Source organism: Panthera pardus, unplaced genomic scaffold (assembly GCF_024362965.1).
Source record: "Panthera pardus isolate Hobbes unplaced genomic scaffold, ASM2436296v1 HiC_scaffold_16, whole genome shotgun sequence".
NCBI lineage: Eukaryota > Metazoa > Chordata > Mammalia > Carnivora > Felidae > Panthera > Panthera pardus.
Window position 1 is genome coordinate 107,983,603 of NW_026526721.1, and position 24,020 is coordinate 108,007,622.

Consider the following 24,020-nt stretch of genomic DNA (forward strand, 5'->3'; position numbering starts at 1 on the left):
TCTGACTTCAGTTTTGTCATGAACTCACAGAGCCCTGCACTGGGCTCTATGCCGACAGCTCAGAGCCTGGAGTCTGCTTCAGATTCTGTGTCTCCCTTGTTCTCTGCCCCTCCCTACTTGTATTCTATCTCTCTCTCTCTCTCTCAAAACTAAGCATTAAAAAAAAAATTTTTTAATGCATAAGCTAGAATTCTATAAAATATACTTAGTAATCAAGACCTCTAAAACTGCAATATGTTATACTTAGTTTTATAAAACATAACCACCATGGGACTGCCCAGCATCCTTCAATAATCTGCTAAACAACTCAGGACTGTAAGATTTTTTTTTTTTTTTAATTTTTTTTCACGTTTATTTATTTTTGAGAGAAAGCGAGACAGTGTGTTAGTGGGGGAGGGGCAGAGAGACAGGGAGACACAGGATCCCAATCAGGCTCCAGGCTCTGAGCTGTCAGCACAGAGCCCAGCACAGGGCTCAAACTCATGAGCCAAAGTTGGCCACTTAACTGAAGGAGCCACCCAGGTGCCCCAGGACTGTAAGATTCTTAATACTATTAAAAAGAAAAGGTAATGGACTTAGTCAAGGATGAAACTCAAGGAGTACTTAAGCCAATTATGAAAATTCTTATCTCAGTAACTCTCAAGAAGAGCTAATCACTCATTCTGAGTCTTCTATTTCTACTCTGCAATTATTTTGAAACTAACTTGCAATTACAAAACCCAATAAGCCATAAGGCATTCCAGATACCAATTTTATGTAACAAGCAGGTCAAACTTCCGAAAACAAGGTTAAGAGGTCTTTCCTGTCATAATACTAATATTTTACGAAAAGGGTGATCAAATAGATCTCTCAGCAGAAAGGATTATAGTAATCAAAGCCACAGTGCTAGAGTTCCTATACTCCTATACAGAAAGAACCTCTAGACACAAGCAAGACCTAGGAATTGTTTATGATGGTGGGAGAGGGCAGGAAAAACAGTTAGCATTCTAGTGCCAAGTATTTGGCTACCCTATTCTTAAATATTCAGCCTAGGTTAGTTTGCTGGAGAGTGTTTCTTTGTTTGGGTGAGGGGAATGAAGGAGCTTAGATATGACAGAAGGAATTCAGAATTCTCGCACCATTTTTTGATTCCCTAAAACTGGTTCTCACTGGCAAACAGAGACAATTGCATTAGATAAACTCAAGGGTCTCTTCTTACTCTAAAAATTCTACAGTTTAAAAGACAAAACTGTTTTTAACTGTATTCTAAGACTAGTACAGAGTTAAATTTAAACCTGTCTTTTCTGATGTCCAATCCACTCTATTTCAGAAACAAGACTCACAGGATAAACACATCTATGAAGTCTTTAAAAGTTAAACATTTCTCTAATGGAAAAAAAATTCTGTTTTTAAGAAAAATTAAACATCTTGTATTTGGAGGAAACATAGCATTAATGTTTAAGAGCCTATTAAGGTTACAAATGGCAGGTGCTTGCTTCTGGCAACACTCTTAGTAAGGAAAAAACATTAATTACATGAGAAAAGGCATCACATTAACCAGAAATTGTTAAAGGAAGAGACTACATAGAAGTTGGCTGTCATTTTGACTAGTTCTGAGCATGTAAGCTGTTGAATTAGACCTTATATTAGACTTGAGAAATCTTCATATTTTAGAAACTTAGTCTCTTGGGATAGGAAGCAAAAGAGACTCACTGGACACAGAATTCTTCTCATTTAGGTATTCTAGCCACTGTATACATTCCTTTGATCAAATGCTCTGGGATGAATGAAAGAATGACCATATTAGCCAAATTCAAGTATGACCCCAAAATCCTATAAAATATAAAATATTCAAATGAAAGGTTCTTGTAACGGTGCAACTAAAATTAAGTCGATCTTTTTAATTGAAAAACAAACAAACAAACAAAAAAAACCAAATTGGGATGTCTAGGTGGCTTAGTCGGTAAAGCATCCAACTTTGTATCAGGTCATGATCTCATGGTGTGTGAGTCTGAGCCCCTTATCAGGCTCTCTGCTGTCAACACACAGCCAGCTTCAGATCCTCTGTCCCCTTCTGTCTGTCCCTCCCCTACCTATGCACTGTCTCTCTCTCTCTCTCAAAAATAAACATTAAAAATAAGTAAAAATAAAATAAACTACGAATATGGTTTTTCAAAAAATAAAATTTCCTTTTTTTTAAATCAGAACCATGGAAAATTTCTTGTAAAACCACTGCATGTCTTATAGTCATTTAAAAAATTCACTGTCCAAGCAAATTTATAAAAATCTCCTACAATCTAAGCTCAATCTCCTTAGAAAACATAAGTGAAAAGTCTACCGGAATCCTTGCTCTTTTATAGCAAATGCTGGTGTTTCCAAGGGGAAGATTTCCGACTGCACGAACAGTTCTCGTACTCTTCGGTCTATGACTTTCCCATACTGGGCACCAGCATCCAGAATGACAACAGCTCCTTCATAGTGGTGGCAGCCATCCTTAAGGTCTCCTCCAGCATTCTCCAGCTGCAAATATTAAGACAAATGTCTGCTTAATTATGAAAAGTAGAGCTATTTTAAAAAATAGTGGTTACTATCAGCTCCAAAAACACACAGAAACAAAAAACTTAGGACTTTGAGTTGCCAATTCAAAGCACTTCTTTCAAAGGGAAGATTTTTCAGGTCGCCTGAGTGGCTCAGTCGGTTAAATGTCCAACTTTGGCTCAGGTCATCTCACGGTTCTTGAGTTCAATCAAGCTCCACACTGGGCTCTGCACTGACAGCTCAGAGCCTGGAGCCTGCTTCAGATTCTGTCTCCTGCACTTTTGCCTCTCCCCCGCGCTCACACACACACACACACACACACACACACACACACACACTTTCTCTCTCTCATATAACATTAAAAAAATTTTTAATGGAAGATCTTTATACATATCCATACATGGGCATACATAAACACTTTAATAAAAGCTACCATTTATTGACTACCTGATACAATCACTTTATGCATAAAAGTATTAAGTGTATTATCTAATAGGGTGGGCCTACAACAGTTGTGCCAAAATACAGTCCAGGTTTATGCCTGTTACACTGGCATTATTATTAAGAATTCCCCCTTTGAATCTCAAAAGCATCCTAGCTTGAACAATAAATAATTATATGGTCATCCTATCTAACAGTCACAGCATTCCTATGAAGGATTTTCTGATGAGGAACTCAAAGTTTGCAGCCAGAGTTCGGCATGCTCAAACTCACTTCATCAGAGTATTTTTGTATTACCCGAGGAAATGCTATATATGTGCATCTAACCCTTAACATTAAAATTTTTTTTTAATTTTTTAATCTTACGTCAAGTATATGTTGATAACGCTTTTCTTGAAAGCAATTTGGCAAAATGTAAAATTTTTAACTATATATGCTGAAATAGTTACCAGGAACTGGCTTCAAATAACGCAGGAGTAGGTGGGTATGGATGAAACAAGACTGCCTATGCACTGAAATCACTGAAGTTAAGATAAGTACACAGTGTTCATTTTAGTCTATTCTCTATTCTGTTTTTGTATATTAACATAAGAAAAAACTTTAAAAAGTGTTTGTACTCTGGAAACCCACTTGTAGGAAGCATATATAATCCCATTTTAAAATATTTTACCATGTAAAAGAATGTATGTGCATGTATGAAAAAGGACATATGGACATAATATAGACAGATTTATACAAAAAATATTAACAGAGGTTGTATCTGAGTAATGAGCTACAAGTAATTTAAAATTTTTCTTTCCTGTGGTGCCTGGGTGGCTGAGTCGGTTAAGGGTCCAACTTCTGATTTCAACTCAGCTCATGATCTCATGGTTCATGAGATCGAGCCCCACAACACACCCTGCTCAAAGTGCAGAGCCTGCTTGGGGTTCTCTCTCTCTTCCTCTCTCTCTGCCCCTCCCTTGCATGCTCTCTTAAAAATAAACTTTAAAAATAATAAAATTTGTCTTTCCTTGTAACTCTTCAGTACGTTTTAAAGGTTTATAATAAACATTTCTGAGTTTTTCCCCCTCCAGTTGTAAAATGTGCACATAAGAAAGCAAAAGCCAGTCCTTCAGACACTTCTGTAACCCCTTCCATCCCTCTTCCCTCTCCATTTATGTGAAAAAATAAATGCACACCTCACAACTTCACAAACACTTCTGTGGCAGTAATGAAAAAAGCAACAATCGCAGCCATCTACAAAGGATTTGCGAGAAGGACCAAACCACAGGCCAGAAAGGATTATTCAGATCAAAACAATGAATATTTTAATCATACGAATACTGAACAATGTAGAAAAATCAGATCACAGAAAGAAGAAGTTTATAGAATATACTAGAGTGAAAGAAATGCTAAAACTTTTTCCTTTTAGATCTTTGCCCTTAAGACTATACACACAGAGGTGCATACACACTACTCTTTAAGGCATTTGTCTTAATGGGGCGCCTGGGTGGCTCAGTTGGTTGAGCGCTGGACTTCAGCTCAGGTCATGATCTCACCGTTTGTGGGTTCAAGCCCCAAACGGGCTGACTGCGTCAGCACAGAGCCGGCTGCAGGTCCTGTGAGTCTGCCTCTCTCTGCCCCTCCCCACTCATGCTTGCACACGCTCACGCTCTCTTTCCCTCTCTCTCTCTCTTCTCCCTCTATCAAATATAAACAAACATGTAAAAAAAATTTTTTTAATTATTTGTCTAAAATTCCTTAGTCTCAATTGGGGCGCCTGGGTGGTTCAGTTGGCTCAGCATCCAACTTCGGCTGAGGTCATGATCTCACAGTTTGTGAGTTTGAGCCCCGCAGTGGAACACATGCTGTCAGCACAGAGTCCACTTCAGATCCTCTCTCCCCCTCTCTACCTAATTTTGTCAAGAATAGAAAGTGTTTTTGAATGACCGCTTGGTTATTGTGTAAATTTCTCAGATTTCAGTCCCTTTATCATGGTCATAATTTTTTACCAAATCCAAGTACTAACCTGTTTTTTTACACTGCAGGCAGAGTTCTCGCTTTGCATGATTCTGACATGCACAAATTTCAGTCACCACTGTTTGTATCAAAGTTCAGTTAACTAACACCAGTCTGAGCCACAACATGGCTCAAATTTCAGTTACCATATATTAACTGTAATTACACAAAGTACAAACTTCGTTACCAGCTCTTCAATCCACAAATTTTCACATAAATAACAAACATTATGACGAGTGACTGATAACATCCTTTCTTTCAAAGTTTATTGGCAACTGGTCACTGCAAAACAAAAAAGCTAGAGTACAGCTGTGTTACCTCCTTGTTGCCCAGTGATAAATCCACGTAACATTTTACTCCTATGGAAAATCCAAAGAGGGGACTGACCAATAAAGATGAAAGTGCAGCAGGGGCACCTGGGTGGCCCAGTCAGGTAAGCGTCCGATTTTTGGTTTCAGCTCAGATCATGACCTCACAGTTCATGGGTTCAAGCCCTGCATCAGGCTCCACGCTGGCAGTGCAGAGCCTGCTTGGATTCTCTCTTTCTTCTCTCCTTCTCTCTCTGCCCTTCCTCCCCCCTCAAAATAAATAAATAAATGTTTAAAAAAAAAAAAAAAAAGAAAGAAAGTGCAGCAAAGAAATGAAAAGTGACACTAGAAGTGAAATATGAATCCAGTGTAAATGAAGCTGTGGAAGAAATTGCTGGCCATGACGCTGTTGACACTGCTGTGGTTTGTGTGCCTCTTGGCTAGATGTGCAGCCAGAAGAACTTGGTGAAGGTAAACTTACCACCATCAATGAGGAAAGTGACTATGTTGAAAAGGATGACAATGTACCAGAGAAAGCGACCCAAGGAAAATACTTCACATTAAAGAAACTCTTGGAGATACTTCATGACATTTCAAAGTGTAAAGGATAAAATGTCAAAAGCCATCAAGGCACAGAAAAGATGCAAAAAGAAGCAATATTTAAACTACTCTTAATCAGTATTTTACAAAGAAAACATAAGTCTCACTGTGTCTAATGCTTTAAGTTATTTTAAAGGGCAGTTTCAGTATTTTATTTCTCTATACTTCTATAATTAACGTAAAATTAATGTTTTGACAAAAGATTTTAAAGGTCATAAAACCACTGTAATCTTCCCATTGATTAAAATTGCTTTGCATGATTTCAGTTTGCACAATCATTTTTATGGTCGTTTTACTATTATACAGTGAGGACTATCTGTACTTCTTTAAATCAACTAATTTAAAAGAAAAATGTACACTGTTTCCTCATCAACTTTTGAAAATGTTTAATCACACGACATCAGAGGTCATTGGAGGAAATATTGAATCCATGCCTCATTTCTACCTCGGCTATCAACGTGCCTATATCCAGCACAAATCTTCAACAACTCAGGGAAAAGCAAAAAGATCACCAGTAATGAAAGCAAAAGTTCCTTTCCCTCAAAACCTTGACTCTATTTACTGTTACTTCACACAGAGTTGTAAAGTTTGATAATTAAACTTCCAAACTTAACAGATTAGAAAAAGGACCCTAATGAGAAAAGTTGTCACATCAATAGTAGAGACAAATGAAATTCAACACTACACAACAGAGAACTTTATTATACCTATTTGTAAAATCTATTAAGTAAATACAAAAGCCTGAAAGGTTAACACCCCTCTCAACTCACCTGATGTCTATCATTTTATCTTATCATGATGACATTTTTTAAAACATCAATAATACTAAGGGAAAAAACAAATCATATCAGTGCCCTAATTTAACAATAAGACAAAAGAATCTAGAGATTCTCATAAGGTAGAGATGGTATCATTTTTGTATCTTCCTGAATTCCCACGTATCACTGAACAACTAGATAGCAAAACGAAACAGTAAATGACAAGATATTCTCCCAAGAATCCCAAAATACAAGCTTGTGGGAACAAACTACAATAGTCATAAACTCTGGTGTTAAACATTTATGTGGGAAACAACCTAGCTTCAGTGAAGAACTTGAGAATAGGACAATTCCAAAAACAATCAACAGATACTAGTTAGAAAGCACAGGCCAATTCAAGAACAGCAGCTGCACTGGGAGGTGTGAGAACTCCATCCAATAGTGCATGGGTAGTAGGAGACCCAAGGTAAGGCTTAAACGGGTGGAAGGAATTTAATATCCATGAACCTTATAAACTAATGGGCCAGGGCTCCCTTGTAGGACAAGGCTCACAAATGAGGAGCAACTGCTGGGAGCAGAATCAAAATTAAGCAGGACGAGGACAAGGACAAGGACGAGGACAAGGACAAGGACAAGGACGGAAAACAGAAGGGCCAAACTACGGGGGGGGGGGGGGGGGGGGGGGGGGGGGAGCGGGCGGGGAGGATCAGAGCAAGGAATCCTGAGAAAACAATCTGCCATAATTTTAACAGAAGAAAGAGCCCTATAAAGTTACGAAAGTTTTTTTTTTTATTTTTTTTTTTAACGTTTATTTATTTTTGAGACAGACAGAGCATGAACGGGGGAGGGGCAGAGAGAGAGGAAGACACAGAATCGGAAGCAGGCTCCAGGCTCTGAGCCATCAGCCCAGAGCGCGACGCGGGGCTCCAACTCACGGACCGTGAGATCGTGACCTGAGCTGAAGTCGGACGCTTAACCGACTGAGCCACTCAGGCGCCCCTAAAGTTACGAAAGTTTTATGAACCAAGATTCCATCTAAAAACTCAGGAAAATTAAATTCATATAAAAGAGAAACAGAAATTACACAAGTCAAATCCCATACAAAATTACTAAAAGTAAAAAAGAGAGTAAGGAATAAAACAACATCCCTACAAGAGCAAGCTGAAAAGAGAAACAGATCAAAACTGGAAAGTACCATTTTAATTTTTAAAAAATGTTTGTTAACTTTTGAGAGAGAAAGAAAGAAGAGAGTGGGGGAGGGGCAGAAAGAGAGAGACAGACAGACAGATGATCTGAGGCGGGCTCCGCCCTGACAGGAGAAAGGCCGACGCCGGGCTTGAACTCACAAACCATGAGATCATGACCTGAGCCAAAGTTGGAAGCTTAACTGACTGAGTTACCCAGGCACCCCTAAATGAACTAAAAAATATTAAGAAAAGTATACAAGGCATAAAAGAACACGACCCAAAATTAGACTTTGAAACCAGAATGACCAATCTCAACACATACTTTTTTTATTTCAATTCCAGTTAACATACCATGTAACATTCGCTTCAGGTGTACAATATAGTGATTCAACACTTCCATACAATACACAGTGCTTATTATCATAAGTGCACTCCTTAATCCCTATCACCTATTTTCACCCATCCCCCCACCTACCTCCCCGCTGGTAACCATCTGTTTGTTCTCTGTAGTTAAGAGTCTGTCTCTCGGTTTGCCTCTCTTTTTTTTCCTCTTCGGTCGTTTTATTCCTTAAATTCCATATATGAGTGAAAACATACGGTATTTGTCTTTCCTGATTATTTTGGTTAGCATAATACTCTCTAGCTCCGTCCACATCATTGCAAGTGGAAAAATATGGAACACCTCACATATTTTTATGTCATCCTTGCACAGGAGCCATGCTAATCTGCTCTGTACCAACACATATGCTTAACAAAATTATAGGACTTTAAAGAAAAAAAACTTTCAATATTTTGAATAAAAAAGCACATGATTTATAATTCATCCAACTATACATTTGTTGTGTGTAGTTTTCTGTGCCCATGTTTTATTTTACAATAAAAAGATTTTTTTTAATAAAAGGGAACTAGCATTTACTTCACACCTAGTATTTCATGTGCTTTACGTTTTCTTATTCATAATGGTATGTGTTTCTAATTTACAGATGGAAGAATGAGACTCAGATACTATGTCACTTGCGTAGGGAAACAATGGCAAAAGCAGGATGTAAATGTAGGCCTTTTCAAACCCCAAAACAATCAGCACTACAGAAGCAAAGTGGGTAAATATGCATTGTATTTGGGGTGCCTGGGTGGCTCAGTCGGTTAAGCTTCCGACTTGGGCTTAGGTCATGATCTCGCAGTCTGTGAGTTTGAGCCCCATGTCGGGGCTCTGTGCTGACAGCTCGGAGCCTGGAGCCTGTTTCAGATTCTGTGTCTCCTCCTCTCTCTCTGTCTCAAAAATAAACAAACATTAAAAGAAAAAAAAAATTTTTAAATATGCATCATATTTTTGGAAGAAAAACCTTCATTTTATTTTTTAATATTTTGGTACTTAAAGGAAGTAAGTTTATTACTTTAGAAAGATTGCTTTCATGAATGAAATAATGTTCCACTGGTATCTGAGAAAAGTAGTATTACACCACATAAATGATTTTGGAAACCGGATTTCATCAGTACTTAACTTATTCAGGTAGTTGTCCTTCAAAAAAGACATTTTAGGGGGGCACCTGGGTGGCTCAGTCAGTTAAGCATCCAACCTCAGCTGAGGTCATGACCTCACAGTTCTTGAGTTTGAGCCCACATTGGGCTCTATGCTGACAGCTTGGAGCCTGGAGTCTGTTTCAGATTATCTCTCTCTCTCTCTCTCTCTCTCTCTCTCTCTCTCTCTGACCCTCCCTGACTCGGGCATGCACTCTCACTCTCTCTCTCAAAAAAAAAAAAAGAAAAAGAAAAGACATTTTAGGAGCCTTCAGTTGCCAAAATAAAAGTTTTAGGGTTAAAGATATTTTGAACAACCCCCCCCCCCCCCCACCACACACACATTTTAGTTATCTGGGATATTCAACTACCCAGAATAATCCTTTCATTACCAAAAGGCTACTGGAAGTTTGAGCATATTTACTTTTTTAATCTCACTACACCTATACTCTGGAGAAAGTGTACATCTTCATAAAATTATCCAACACCTTAGGTACTTTAGAAATGTCAACAGGGGCACTTGGGTGGCTCAGTCAGTTAAGTGTCCGACTTCGGCTCAGGTCATGATCTCACGGGTTTGTTTGTGAGTTTGAGCCCCACGTCGGGCTCTGTGCTGACAGCTCAGAGCCTGGAGCCTGCTTCGGATTCTGTGTCTCCTTCTCTCTCTGCCCCTCCCCCACTTGTGCTCTGTCTCTATCAAAAATAAATAAATGTAAAAAAAAAAAATTTTTTTTTAAAGAAACGTCAACAGAATTAACTGAAGGTTTTTCATAAGAAACCATCACCTCACATACAACACTGAATAAAGTCTGATCCTACAACTAAAGGGTTAAATCAGAGACCCTCTATCTCTTGACCTTATCATATGCTTGTTCAACCCTTCCCCTTCCCCCCCCCCCCCCCCCCCCCCCCCCCCCCCCCCCCGCCGAAAAACTTTAAACCTACAGAAAGGATGAAAATATGGCACAAGGGTGCCTGGCCAGCTCAGTCAAAGGAGCATGCAACTCTTGATCTTGGGGTCATGAGTTCAAGCCCCATACTGGGAGTAAGATAAACTTAAGAAAAAAAACAAACAAACCAAAACTATGGCACAGTGAAACAGCACTCTCCACCTAAATTCAACAATTAGTAACATTTGCCACATTTGCATTATTCCTATCTATATATACTTCTTTCCCTGAACTACTAGAAAACAATTATAGACATTTTTCTCCCCAAAAAAACTTTTCAGAATGTACTTCCTACAAACAGGGACATTCTCCTAACTACAATATATTATCACACCCAAGAAATTTAACACTGATAGTATCTACACACAAATTTCCCCAAATGTCACCAAATAATGTCCTGTATGGCTTTTTTTTTTTTTTAATTCCAGAACCCCATCTAAAGCCACACACTTTGAACTCACATTGTCATGTCACTGTCTCCTTTAATCTAGATTTATTCATCTTTTTATGATCTTTTATGACAGTGACATTTTTTAAAAGTTCAGACCAGCTTTTTGCAGAACAGGCCTCAAGCAGGATCTACTTGTTGCCTTATGATTAGATTCCAGATAAACATTTTTCTGGCAACAGTCTTACACTGGTGATGTAATCATGCCTCTTCTTGACAGAACACGGTGGCAAGTGTCATGTCATTTTGTTTCATTACTGGTGACATTGACTTTGATCAGGTGGTTAACAAGCCTGTGTGCTTAAAACGAAAAAAGCTGTGATTTAAGTCCTCCTCCCCCTGCTTAATATCCTATAGTGACTTTCCCTTAGAATAAAGTTCAATTAAGTCCAAAATACCTTCTAAGCCCTACAAGGAAGGCCATGACCTACTCTTTAAGCCTAAACTGCTGTTTAAACTCTCTATGGTCCCACAGAGTGCTTGCTATACCATGTCTTCTCTGGCCGAAAAATCCCAACATGGATAAATCAATCTCAGACATGCCAAATGAAAGAAGCCAGACAGCTCAGAAATCACACAATATCTTAAGTTTTACATTAGCTCAATGACACAGCTGTCACTGCCATGGTCATAGCTATGTACAACTTGACATAAAATCCCTTAAGGGAAAGAGATTCCCTGGAGTCTCTTAGAAAATTTCCTTCAGAGCAGAAAGATGCCCCAAGGATTCAGCAAAAGAAATACAGCTGAGCTTGGCTGAAATTCATCTAGGATAGACATTCTGGAGCTTTATGTAATTCACCAAGTACATCATTTTTCTATGTTTTCTACAAACACTTGAGTAAGACCCCTGGAAAGTGCAGTGGCTTATTACTCCTCGTAGTATCTTTGGACAAGCTCAACCCCTTAATATTTCAGTCAGCAAAACATTTAAAGACCATCTGAAGAAGGCCTGAGTCCTGGTCATTACCTGAAAAACTTCCATTGACATCTTCTGGTAAGATCAAGAAAGTACTAGCATTAAAACTTGCAGAATGAGTTGTCAATGGCCTTGAAAAAAAATCCCAGAAGTAACTGAGCACTCTCAAGAAATGGTGAATTATCAAAATTCTTGATGTCATGGAAGATGTGTGGAAAAACAATTCCTGGACAACTCAAGTCAAAAAGTAATTTCTTAGAAGAGTCAGACTGAACACGAAGAAAGTTCAGCAATACTAAAAGTAATTTATTTCAGGGGCGCCTGGGTGGCTCAGTCGGTTGAGCGTCCGACTTCAGCTCGGGTCACGGTCTCGCAGTCTGTGAGTTCGAGCCCCGCGTCGGGCTCTGGGCTGATGGCTCAGAGCCTGGAGCCTGTTTCAGATTCTGTGTCTCCCTCTCTCTCTGCCCCTCCCCTGTTCATGCTCTGTCTCTCTCTGTCCCAAAAATAAATAAACGTTAAAAAAAAAAAAAAAATTTTTTTTAAAAATAAATAAAAGTAATTTATTTCATATACATGTATTTTTATCTGTGTGTAAGTGCTATTATGATTCTCAAAAAAGCCTCTCTAAATAAATCTCTAATGACATATATAAAAAGTTCTAGGTGCCATTACTGAATACAATGATAGTTATGCAGTTCATTTTAAGTAACAAATGTATAAAATGCCCTCAGGAAATGGCTTTACACCTGAGAAAAATCTACAAGTCCTGAGACATCCCAATACAATAATAGACAATACTGCATATACATTTAGTTGTACATGCAATGCTTACCAATCTTCAATTGCTTCATGTTGCTTAAGTTATGATTACTGACTTTGTTCTATTTATCTTAGAATTTCACATGTGTAGGCATTAAACATTGTGAACAAAAATTATGATCACTCAGTTCACTGAAGTTCATTTTTCTCTATCTCCTTTAATCTATGTAACCTATAAGCTTCTATTGGAATTCCCTCAAATTACTACGTTTTTTAAGTTTTCAGTGTTCAACAGGTCTGGAAAATACAAGGCCCTAGTGACATAAACTTTTTGTGTTAGCATTTTACTGCTCTTAGTTTGCTAATGATTTCATACATTGAGAAAATTCTTTTCCCTAATGAAATTTCAAGCACTTACTAGGTATATTCATCACTCCTACTTTATTTCTACATGTTAGATAGGACCAAGCCACCACCATCTCCATATTTTCATTTTTTTCTCCTTTACTGAATCAATTTGTACTTCTGACCCGAACTTCATCTTCTTTTGAATAACCAACTATGTCTCTGGATCCTTCAAAATCATTGCAAATCCTCTTCTAACCTGTATTTATGGTGCCAACAACTCCTTTCAAGTTCAAGGGCACGACTGCTAAACATAATGAACACAGTCTGAATGAACGACCTAAAATCAATGAATTAAAAAATAAAAAGCAGGTTAGCTTGGACTCTAATACTACTTCCAGCATCCACTTAAACACTATCAGACTCCCATATATAAACCTTAACCACAGGAGTGGTTGAGGAAGTTCATCTTCTCAGATGAGCTAAATACAGATCTAATGGATTTAATTTATACATATAAACACTGAGTAAGAAAATAAAACCACAAGTCTATATGCTCTGTCTCATCTAACTTGCAGGGGAAATAAAAATTTAGTCCAACATTATAATTTCTAATACCAGTGTTTAAACTCTGAAATTATTAATTATTTTCCTCTTGGATTTCAATTATCCTAAAAGAGGTCTTTTCAGAAACCTATGGCAAGGTTACCTGATGGATAAACTATACTTACATAACCAGTTCTAAATTAAATAAAACTTGCACTGTTGGTGAAAATCAGAGTGTATTATTATTTACCTCATGATTTTTAAATCCTTTAAAGTTATATTACAGTTTTTCCATTCAATGGTGAACATTAACCAAGAAACAAACAAGGTTATCTCTAGGTAAATCTAAGCCACTGTGAATCAGCTCAAATCAACCTCATTCTAAAAGTTAGCAGTGTATACACATACACAGATAACATTCAGTAACAACTGTTCTCATACTATTAAAATATTGAAAGGAAAAGTTCTGAACTGTGTTTATCTCTGCTCACCCTCCTCATACATTGTTTTCTTTATATTATCCCTTAGTTTTCTCTACTGATTCTGCATTCTTATTGTGACTCAGATCAATTATTCTAACAAAAAGTACCTCTTTTGAAAGTGATTTCAGGTGTGAGCATATGTGGACCTACTCACATAAACAAGTACCAACTTGCTTGAACAACCATCCAACTTTGGCCTAGGTCATGATCTCGCCGTTCTGGGTTCTGTGAGGATAGCTCAGGGCCTGGGGCCTGCTTCAAATTCTGTGTCTCACTTGCTCTCTGCCCCTCCCCCACTCATACTCTCTCAAAAATAAACATAAAAAAAATAAGAAATAATACAGATTTATCCCCAAACTTCACTGCCTCTTTTATGATGACCTTAGGATAACACTTTTTATTTACAGATGAAAGATAATCAAAAACCTATCTCTTCATACTGAGTTCATGAAGAGATTCAATTTTGTCTCCCACGTAATTATTACTCCTAAAATACCTTTGAGAATTTTAGCTTAGGGAGGCGCCTGGATGGCTCAATCAATTAAGTGTCTGACTTTGTTTGGCTCAGGTCATGATCTCCTGGTTCGTTAGTTCAAGCCCAGTGTCGGGTTCTGTGCTGACAGCTCTAAGCCTGGAGTCTGCTTCAGGTTCTGTGTCTCCCTCTCTCTCTCTGTCCCTCCCCTACTCATGCTCTGTCACTCTCTTGCTCTCAAAAATAAATAAACATTTTTTTAAAAAAAAGAATTTTAGCTTAGAAAGAATCAATACACTTTTTAAGAAAAAAAATGCGAAGTTTGAGGAGATGTCACAATTTCACAGGTGTTTAGCACATGGTCCATTTTTCAAGATGCTTCTACTCTACTTCATAAACACAATCTTCCTTCTATATGTAGCCCTTTCTACTCCAATATGTGCCTGAACTACACTTTATTGCAAATAATAAAACTTGAAAAAACTATTAATAAATTTGGTCAAAGTAATGGGAAGGAATCAAGCATGCATTCTACTTTTCCAGTAGGAACTCTACCAAGTAACCATATAGTTCATGAGAGATAGATCTTTATAGCAGAATTAGAGTATCACCATTTTGCAATCCTAAAGGATCTAAGCTATTGTGGTTCACAAAAGGACCAGTTCTGATCTGAAATTGTGACCAAAGGTACGTTAACAAAAGGTACGTAAGTTCTACATAAACATTCATATACTTTTATAACAAGTTGAGAAAATAATTTTATTTCTGTTGAGTCTACAATAAAAACTGGGGGTCTTTATGTATTATGTCTTAGGTTTTTAAATTTCATTTGTCTATAAATTTATTGCATTAGCATCAGTGGGCTGAAAATTTTAAAACTGGTTCTTTACAGCAGATCTATGACAAGCACTAAACTAGGCATTGATTATTAAAATCATTAGGTGAAAGATTCATGAGAAACTTGATAATAAATGATTATGTTGGCAATACCTGAATCAACTGATCAATCTTAACATACAAAATAGAGAATATGTATGTAAGTCTGTGAGGCACTAAGTAAATATATATGAAGAAAGATTGACCATGTGCTTGTAACCGTTAGCTAGGTAGGGACTTTATACACTCTGCTCTACATATGCATGCTTTTAACATTCTATACGTAATCGACTGTATAATTGGCCCTAATTCTTCACTATTCCCCACATCCATGCCGTTTCTCATGTGACCTTGCAGTTCATTCTGTTTTAGGTGGAATATGTTTCTTCACTTTTGACATCAGGCTCAGCCATGAGACTAGTTTTGGGTTATGTAATGAGAGCAGAAGTGAGAGTGCCATGCCATAAGACATCTTGGCTTAGGCGGAAGGATGAAAGTAGTAGAGCTCAGCAGTGCTGAGCTGACCATAAACTTGTCAGCAATAAATCAGTATGACACATCCTTCTGAAAATGTTTACTGCCACCTAAAGTGAAATTTCACAAAAAACTAACACCAAAGCATCCATGGCAGGTTCTCAATCAAAAAACCATGATCCTGCTTTCCCTGGAAATACATTTAAAAATACGTAAGAACACAGGGCAGAAGTATACAACATGGCTATAATCATGCTTAGGTCTCTATGACCCTGTCTTTAAGATACAGATTACACTGAAGGTGACTGGGTGGCTCAGTCGATTAAGCATCTGAATCTTCGGTTCAGCTCAGGCCATGATCTCACAGCTTCGTGGGTTTGAGCCCTGCATCGGGCTCTGCACTGGCAGCAGGGAAACTTCTGGGTATGGTTTCTCTCTGCCCGTCTCCTCCACTTGCACTGTTTCTCAAAATAAATAAACTTAAAAAAAAATACACATTATATAGATTCTCTAGCTTTGTAAATTTAAAACATAAATGCATACTTAAATTTTTTTAAGGGGGTAACTAATGAAGGAAAGACATTAGGGAAGAGGAACTACTTAGAGGCACTATTAATTAACCTCTGGAGAGCTAGCCCTGGTGAATCCAAGATTTGCCATACAAGGATAATATGCCTCACAGACAAACTGATAGAAATTTTCTTATCAAAAACCTGAAAATAGTTTTTATATGCAAATACTGCATCAATTCCAAAGGTTGCATTTAAAAAGAAGAGGAGCACCTCAGTGGCTCTGTCGACTAAGCATTGGATTCTTGGTTTTGGCTCATGTTATGATCTCACAGTTCCTGGGTTCGAGCCCTGTGTAGGGCTCTGCACTGTCAGCATGGGCTGGCTTGGGATTCTCTCTCCCCCACGCTCTCTCTCTCTGTCCCTCCCCGACTCGTGCTATCTCTGCCTCTGTCAAAATAACTAAATAAACTTTAAATAAATAAATAATAACAAAAATAAAAACCCAGCCTTATTAAATCAAGTGCTTCCAATTCTATTTTCATCAGCTTTATTGTCAATTTATTTTTGAATTTAAAATTCAGATTGTTATTATCAAATAAAGTGATTCATTTCTACTGGTACAGGTTTATAAAGCCAATCCAAAAGTAGCCTCTTTGCCCACAAACCACATACTATTTCCATTAAAATACAGCCGAACAAGGTACTTTTGAAAATACTCTTAAGGATAAAATATTATGATGTAATTTTCTAAAGTTTGTTTTACTATACCAAGGTTTATCTCTTCCAGGTATCAAGTAATTTATTATTATAACCTAAATATTTTAAACTGTACAAAATAGAAAATACCAATACCTATTAGGGGCTCTCCTCTGACCCAAGAATTCCACTCCTAAATATTTATCCAAGAGTAATGAACATCTATGTCCACAAAAACTGGAAACAGAACACATGGCCATCAACATGTGAATGGATAAACAAATTCTGGTATATCCACACTACTAGGCAACAATAAAAATGAACAAACTACTGACACAATAACATGGATAAATCTCAAAAACATTATGAAAGAAGCCACAATCACTGTATGATTCCATTTATATATAGTTCAAAAGCAAACAAAACTAATGTCTGGTTATAAAAATGGGAACAGTGGTTGCTGCTAGAGGAGTGGAGGGATTAAGTGTCAAAGGGGCACACAGGAACTTGGAAATGATAGAAATGTTTTAGATCTTGATTGGAGAAGTGGTTACATGGGTGTGTTTGTGTGTGTGTATGTATACGTGTGTGTGTGTGTCAAAATTCAAATTGTACACTGAACACCTGGGTGGCTCAGTCAGTTAAGCAAGCGCCCAACTCTTGATTTCGGCTCAGGTCTCACGTTTGGGGAGTCTGAGCCCCAAGCTGGGCTACGTGCTGACAGTACAGAGCCTGCTTGGGATTGTCATTCTTCCTCTCTCTCTGCCCCACTCCTGCTTGTGCTCGCTCTCTCTCCAAATAAATTTTAAAAAATTCAAATTATACACTTAAAGATCTGTGTATTTCAACTATGCACATTTTGCCTCAATAAAAACAAGCCAAACAAAATACCTATTAGTGACCTTTTCAAACCATTTGTCTCCACAAACTGAAAAACAATGCTACAATAAGCAACTATTTACCTTCAGCCTTCAGCGGGAGTCGGGGGGGGGGGGGGGGGGGGGGGGGACCCAGATGGTCAAGCTCTGCCATGGTGTCAAAAACAAGGCCAACATTCAGTCAAACCTAAGAATCACTCCATTACAAAACCAAAAATCTATCAGGTTAAATCCATTAAGTGGATTAAGCATCCAATTAACCATCCATTAAAAATGTACACTTTTATTCCTAATTCCCTTTAATTACTTTTTAAAAAGTTACCTGCTCAGTCTAATGCTGTAAATCTGGTACCTTATTTCACTCAGTCAGATGTTGGAGTTGGCAGGAACAGATTTCACAGTTCATGACGATAATGCAATAATACGAAAATGTTCCACCAAATTATAACTTAGAGTCTCACAACAAAACGGATCAAAGACCTAAATGTAAAAGCTAAAGCTACAAAGGCTTTAGAAGAAAACATAGGCAATTACACAAGACTTAAGATCATTAGGAAATGCTTCTTAGGAGGCGAACTATAAAACAAACTCTTGACTATAGAGAACAAACTGAGGGTTGCTGGAGGCGAGGTGGGTAGGGCGATGGGCATTAAGAAGGGCATTTGTTGTGATGAGCATTGGGTGCTATATTTAAGTGACCAATTACTAAATTCTATTCCCCAAACTAGTAATACACCATATGTTAACTAATGAATTTAAATAAAAACTTGAAGGAAAAAAAAAAAAAAGGAAATGTTCCTTAGGTGAGATACCAAAAGCTAAAGTGACAAAAGGAAATAAATAAGTTGAACTTCATCAAAATTATAAGCTTTTATGTATCAGAGGACACCATTAAAAAAGTAAAAATCCAGAGGATGGCAGAAAATATCTGCAAAGCATATTTCTGATAAGAGACTTGTCACTAGAATAAAGAGCTCCTACAACTCAACAAAAAGACAAGTAACCTACTTTCAAAAACAGGCAAATGATCTGAACAGACATTTCTCCAAAGAAAATATACAAATGGACAATAAGCACATGAAAAGATGTTCAACATCATCAGTCATTAGGGAAATGCAAATCAAAATCATAATGAAATACCACTTCACACCCACTATGATGGCTATAATCCAAAAGACAAGTGTTGGCAAAAATGTGGGGAAATTAGAACCTCATGCACTACTGACAGAAAATACAGAAAATAGAAAATACTGCAGCCACTTTGGAAAAGTCTGACAGTTCACCAAAAGGTTAGACACAGAATTACTATATGACCCAGCAATTCCACCCCAGTACACATCCAAAAGAAATGAAAACTTATGTCTACACAAACACTTGTACAGGAATATTCATAGAACCATTATGTATAATATCAAGAGTGTCCATCAACTGATGAATGTGTAAAAGGTGGTATATCCATACAATGGAACATTATTTGGTAACAAAAAAGAATAAGGTACTTAACACATGCTATAAGACAGATGAACTCTGAAGGCATTACACTAAAAGAAACCAGTCACAAAAGACTCCATATTTTAAGATTCTAGTCATATATAATGTTCAGAAAGGCAAATCTTATAGAGACAAAAAAGATTAGTAGCTGTCTAGCATTGGGAGAAAAAGGCAGATGGCCAGAGGGCTGATTGCTAAAAGCTACAAGATATCTTTTGGGGGTGATGAGAATGTTCCAAAATTGACTGTGGTGATGACGGTCATACAAATCTGTGAATATACTAAAAACCACTGAATTGTGCCCTTTATATTGGCACAATTTTATGGTATATGAATTATATCTCAATAAAACTGTTTTAATAAAAGTGAAGAGTAGAATCTAGGTGTATGCCTAAATGGTGACTAAAATTTCTTCTAACTTGTTAGCTTGAAAATTTTTCATAAAATGTTAAAGGAAAAAAAAAAATGTTAAAGGAGGAAGGGGCACCTGGGTGGCTCAGTCGGTTAACCATCGAACTTTGGCTCAGGTCATGATCTCACAGTTTGTGAGTTCAAGCCCTGCATCCGGCTCTGTGCTAACACCTCAGAGCCTGGAGCCTGCTTCAGATTCTGTGTCTCCCTCTCTCTCTGCTCCTCCCCTGCTCATGCTCTCTCAAAAAAAATAAACATTAAAAAAATTTTGTTTTAAGTTAAAGAAGGAAAAATCACAGCACAAAAAGTTTCACTATTACCAATAAACACATCAAAACAATGATTTATCTGTATTTTTATATTCATCTAAATTTTCCCAAATTAATTTGGGATTGTTCATCCAAAATGTGTCCAAAGCAGCATTTTAGAATTCTGGAGTCTTAAATTTATATTCATAATGAGACTCAGAGGAGAAGAATTACTAAGACTAGTTCTCCAAATTATAGACAAGGTGAGGGTGTCTTAAATTTACATAGATCTCTGTAAGTTTTAAGAGAGAAAAAGGATTCTATTCTCCTGGTGACAAACAGGAATAACAGAATTTTGCAAGTCCAGGCAGCTTTAAAAGTTTGGGAAACATCTGTTATGGTAGATTAGAGCAGATTATTTTACCTTTTGGTCAGTTTCAACACTGTTGGTTCTCATCTTTTAGAAAACAAGCAATTTGACACTCAATTTTTAAGAATTTTCATAACTCAGAATTTTATTAACTCAAAAATAACTACTCTGATATATATATATTAGGATTAAAGTTTAGCCAAATTTTAAATACCTGTCACTGTGAAATCAAGATCCAGACTCAGGACAATATGTGCTCTATAACTGAAGTGACCATATGGCAGTTTGCCCAGAACGATCCTAATTTACACCTGTTATTCCAACACCCCACCCAGCTTAACATATTCTTCAGTTTTACACATTTGCTTATGAATAGCTGCATTTAAGTAACATCAGATGGGTTTATTATACTTTCACTTTATATTTCCACCTTCTGACATGGTTTTGTCTAGTTCTGCATAGAGTGCAGGTGCAATATACAGTTCTCACTTCTAACTTCAGGTTCAATCTGATAACCCATTTTTTTATCCATTTCTGATAAAATGAAGTACACTTGGACCCTCGGCAACTAGGGATAGCTAACTCTATCCAGTCTTGAGTGCTCAGTTGTGCCACACAGCCACTGCTCAGCTTGCAAGATGCTCCAAACCTGTAGGCCACCATCCACTAGGTCAATGGGAAATGTGAATAAGGTGTGTGTAAAGTATATGCAAAAAAGAGATGTCGTGTGTTTCTGCACATAATGTTCAGACAGTAATCTGAGCATTCTTGCTACAGGAGTTTTGCCATTAATTTACTATATTGCATGAATCCAAACTTTTTGTTTGGAAATATTTCATTTTACAGCAATTACAAATTTATTTTCAGCAACTTCTTTTATGTTCTTTTATGTCCTTATACGCCCCAGTTTAGACAAAGAGAATATATGGTCACACTATTATAACCAAACATCTTACTTCCTATCACATTATAAAGGCCTATATCAGGGAATGTACAGACATAACTATATAACCATGTCCTTAATCCTCAAACCATGAACCTGAAGCCATGGCAAGAGCCCACCAATAAGAACACCAACTAATAGGGGCGCCTGGGTGGCTCAGTCAGTTGAGGGTCTGGCTTGGACTTGGGTCATGATCTCACGGTTCAGGAGTTCAAGCCCCATGTCAGACTCTGCGCTGATAGCACAGAGCCTGGAACCGGCTTCAAGTTCTGTGTCTCCCTCTCTCTCTCTCTGCCCCCCCCCCCCCGCCCGCTGAGGCTCTCTTTCTCTCTCAAAAATGAGTAAACATTTAAAAAATTTTAAAAAAGAAGAAAACCCACTATCACATTATTACTATAGTAAAGCTATTTTTTTTTTGAACCACTGTGATTCTTTTTTAATTTTTTTTTTTAACGTTTACTTATTTTTGAGACGGAGAGAGACAGAGCATGAACAGGGGAGGGGCAGAGAGAGAGGGAGACACAGAATCTGAAACAGGCTCCAGGCTCTGAGCTGTCAGCACAGAGCCTGACGCGGGGCTCAAACTCACGGACCGCGAGATCATGACCTGAGCTAAAGTCGGACGCTTAACCAAACAAGCCACCCAGGCGCCCCTGAACCACTGTGATTCTTAAGCAAATACAGAAATGTCTCTATTCTACAAAATGCATGAAAAAAATAGCATTCTATTCTACACAACCCAGAATTATGTATGCTATACAAATACTCAAATTCTATGAGACTACTTTTCCATTGATTCACAAAGTGCTTCAGAATTGTTTTATCCCTGAGGACTTCATTCATCTTGAGCATCTAACAGAGTTTAGGTTAGAAGGAAACATGAAGACAATTTAAGCATCATAACAGAGATACATTTTATTGTTCTGTATAGCAAATAATTATTCTTTATTTCAAACAGCATCCTTTGGAATTCATTAAATAGCCTTTTAAAAAGTATCAAATACATTTGAACGAGTATAAAACAAGTCTACATCTTTAAAAAATTCTTAAAAGACAATCATCTACCTTAAGTAACAAATTGGCCTCGCTAAAGACAAGGCTATCTGAGGTTCCTGGAGGAATTTCAAAACCTTCCCAGTCTCAAAACCTTCCATGTCTAACAACAGGAAATAATAAAAACTATTCCTTTTGTAACAGCTCTTACATTCTAGATGAGCATCTTCACAAATATTTTAAAATCTGAGGCAAAAAAAATCATCTTTGACCTTTCAAAAAAATATATACTATAAAGGATTATCATAAAAGGACAGTTGTCAATGCGTCCCAGGTAAAAAATCTCATCATCTTTCAACTCAATTCAAAAACTTAAATTTAGAAATGCCAAATTTAAAAGTTTAACATTAGGGGCGCCTGGGTAGCTCAGTCGGTTACGCGGCCGACTTCAGCTCAGGTCATGATCTCACGGTTCGTGAGTTCGAGCCCCGCGTCGGGCTCTGTGCTGACAGCTCAGAACCTGGAGCTGCCTTGATTCTGTGTCTCCTTCTCTCTCTGCCCCTCTGCCTCTGGAGCTCTGTCTCTCTCTCACAAAAATAAATAAACATTAAAAAAAATTTTTTTTAAATAAAAAAAAAAGTTTAACATTAGATGTCATTAAAGATTCTGTATCACATGCAATCAACTTTAAAAACACATTAATTCAAGTATGATTACCCTAGTCAACATTTCAGGAAAGGTGACGGAGCAGGTCCCACCTCTACTGGAACCAAGAGTCTGAGGCTTAGATAAGGCAAAAAAAAAAAAAAAAAAAAGGGAAACCTGACACGGAGTCCAAAGAACAATATTCTGATAATCCTGCCTCAGTAAAACAGAAAATAGTTACTATGTCTCATACTTGACCTATATACAATTCATATACAACATCAAGTAGCTGTAAAAAGTTTTTAAAGACATTATTAAATATGATCTTAACTTCTTAATTAAATAACATTATGTCAACTCCTTAACCAAGAAAACAATAACCTCTGCTTTAGGTGGTTAACCATTCAGCCCAAATGCTTTTACAGATTTTAGGTCTCTCCCTGATTTCTATCACGTAAAAATGTCATTTTAGAATATCCTGATATAGGGGCGCCTATAGCTGGCTCAGTCAGTAGAGCTTGCAACTCTTGATCTCCAGGTTTTTCTCAGGGTTTTGAGCTCCACAGTGAGTGTAGAGATGAAAGAAAGAAAGAAAGAAAGAAAGAAAGAAAGAAAGAAAGAAAGAAAGAAAGAAAGAAAGAAAGAAAGAAAGAAAGAAAGAGAGAGAGAGAGAGAGAGAAAGAAAGAAAGAAAGAAAGAAAGAAAGAAAGAGAAAGAAAGAAAGAAAGAAAGAAAATCCTGATACAAATTGAAATGTGCCAGGATAGAAATTGAAATCACCTTTTTAATTTATGAACCAGGATTTACATACAATTGTCAGAAACAATCTATGTGCAAAGTAAGCTTGCGGCCAAAGCTTGAGGGCAGTACTTGTATTTCACTCCAGAGAAGAGTAATTCAGGAGTAAACTATAGAAAAGAGATACCTACTCAGATTTCCAGGCAGACCTCTTAGAAATATCTCATTTCACCTACTTTACTTCTACATCTGTTTACTTGTCAATACGATGTCAATGACATATCATGGTTTAATTGTAGGGGTTTTTTTCTCCTTACTCGTACGTGGAATAATAATATATTTAATGAAGTATATTATTTCCCTGATGGCTCCTCCTGAAAATGCTTCCAATCCGGTTCACATCTATTAGTCCAAAATAAAAATACACATGCTTGAGTATGCTGTAAAACATAAAGGACCTTGAAATTTAAAAAAAAATCAGCAGTTCACTTGAAGCT

General features: G+C 37.3%; 1 protein-coding gene and 1 non-coding gene across 4 annotated transcripts in view; both read right to left on the bottom strand.

The window, feature by feature from the left end:
• Nucleotides 1-24,020, bottom strand: part of GMPS (guanine monophosphate synthase) — a 79,098-nt gene that overhangs the window by 51,690 nt on the left and 3,388 nt on the right. For all 3 annotated transcript variants that reach the window (XM_019440202.2, XM_019440196.2, XM_019440206.2), the window contains exon 2: nucleotides 2,318-2,499. In XM_019440202.2, coding sequence (XP_019295747.1) covers nucleotides 2,318-2,499 — 182 coding nt within the window. The remainder of the gene's footprint in view (nucleotides 1-2,317; nucleotides 2,500-24,020) is intronic.
• On the bottom strand, nucleotides 8,477-8,578 carry LOC128777467 (U6 spliceosomal RNA). Its single transcript, XR_008422726.1, has one exon. It is a non-coding gene; the product is annotated as a U6 spliceosomal RNA (small nuclear RNA).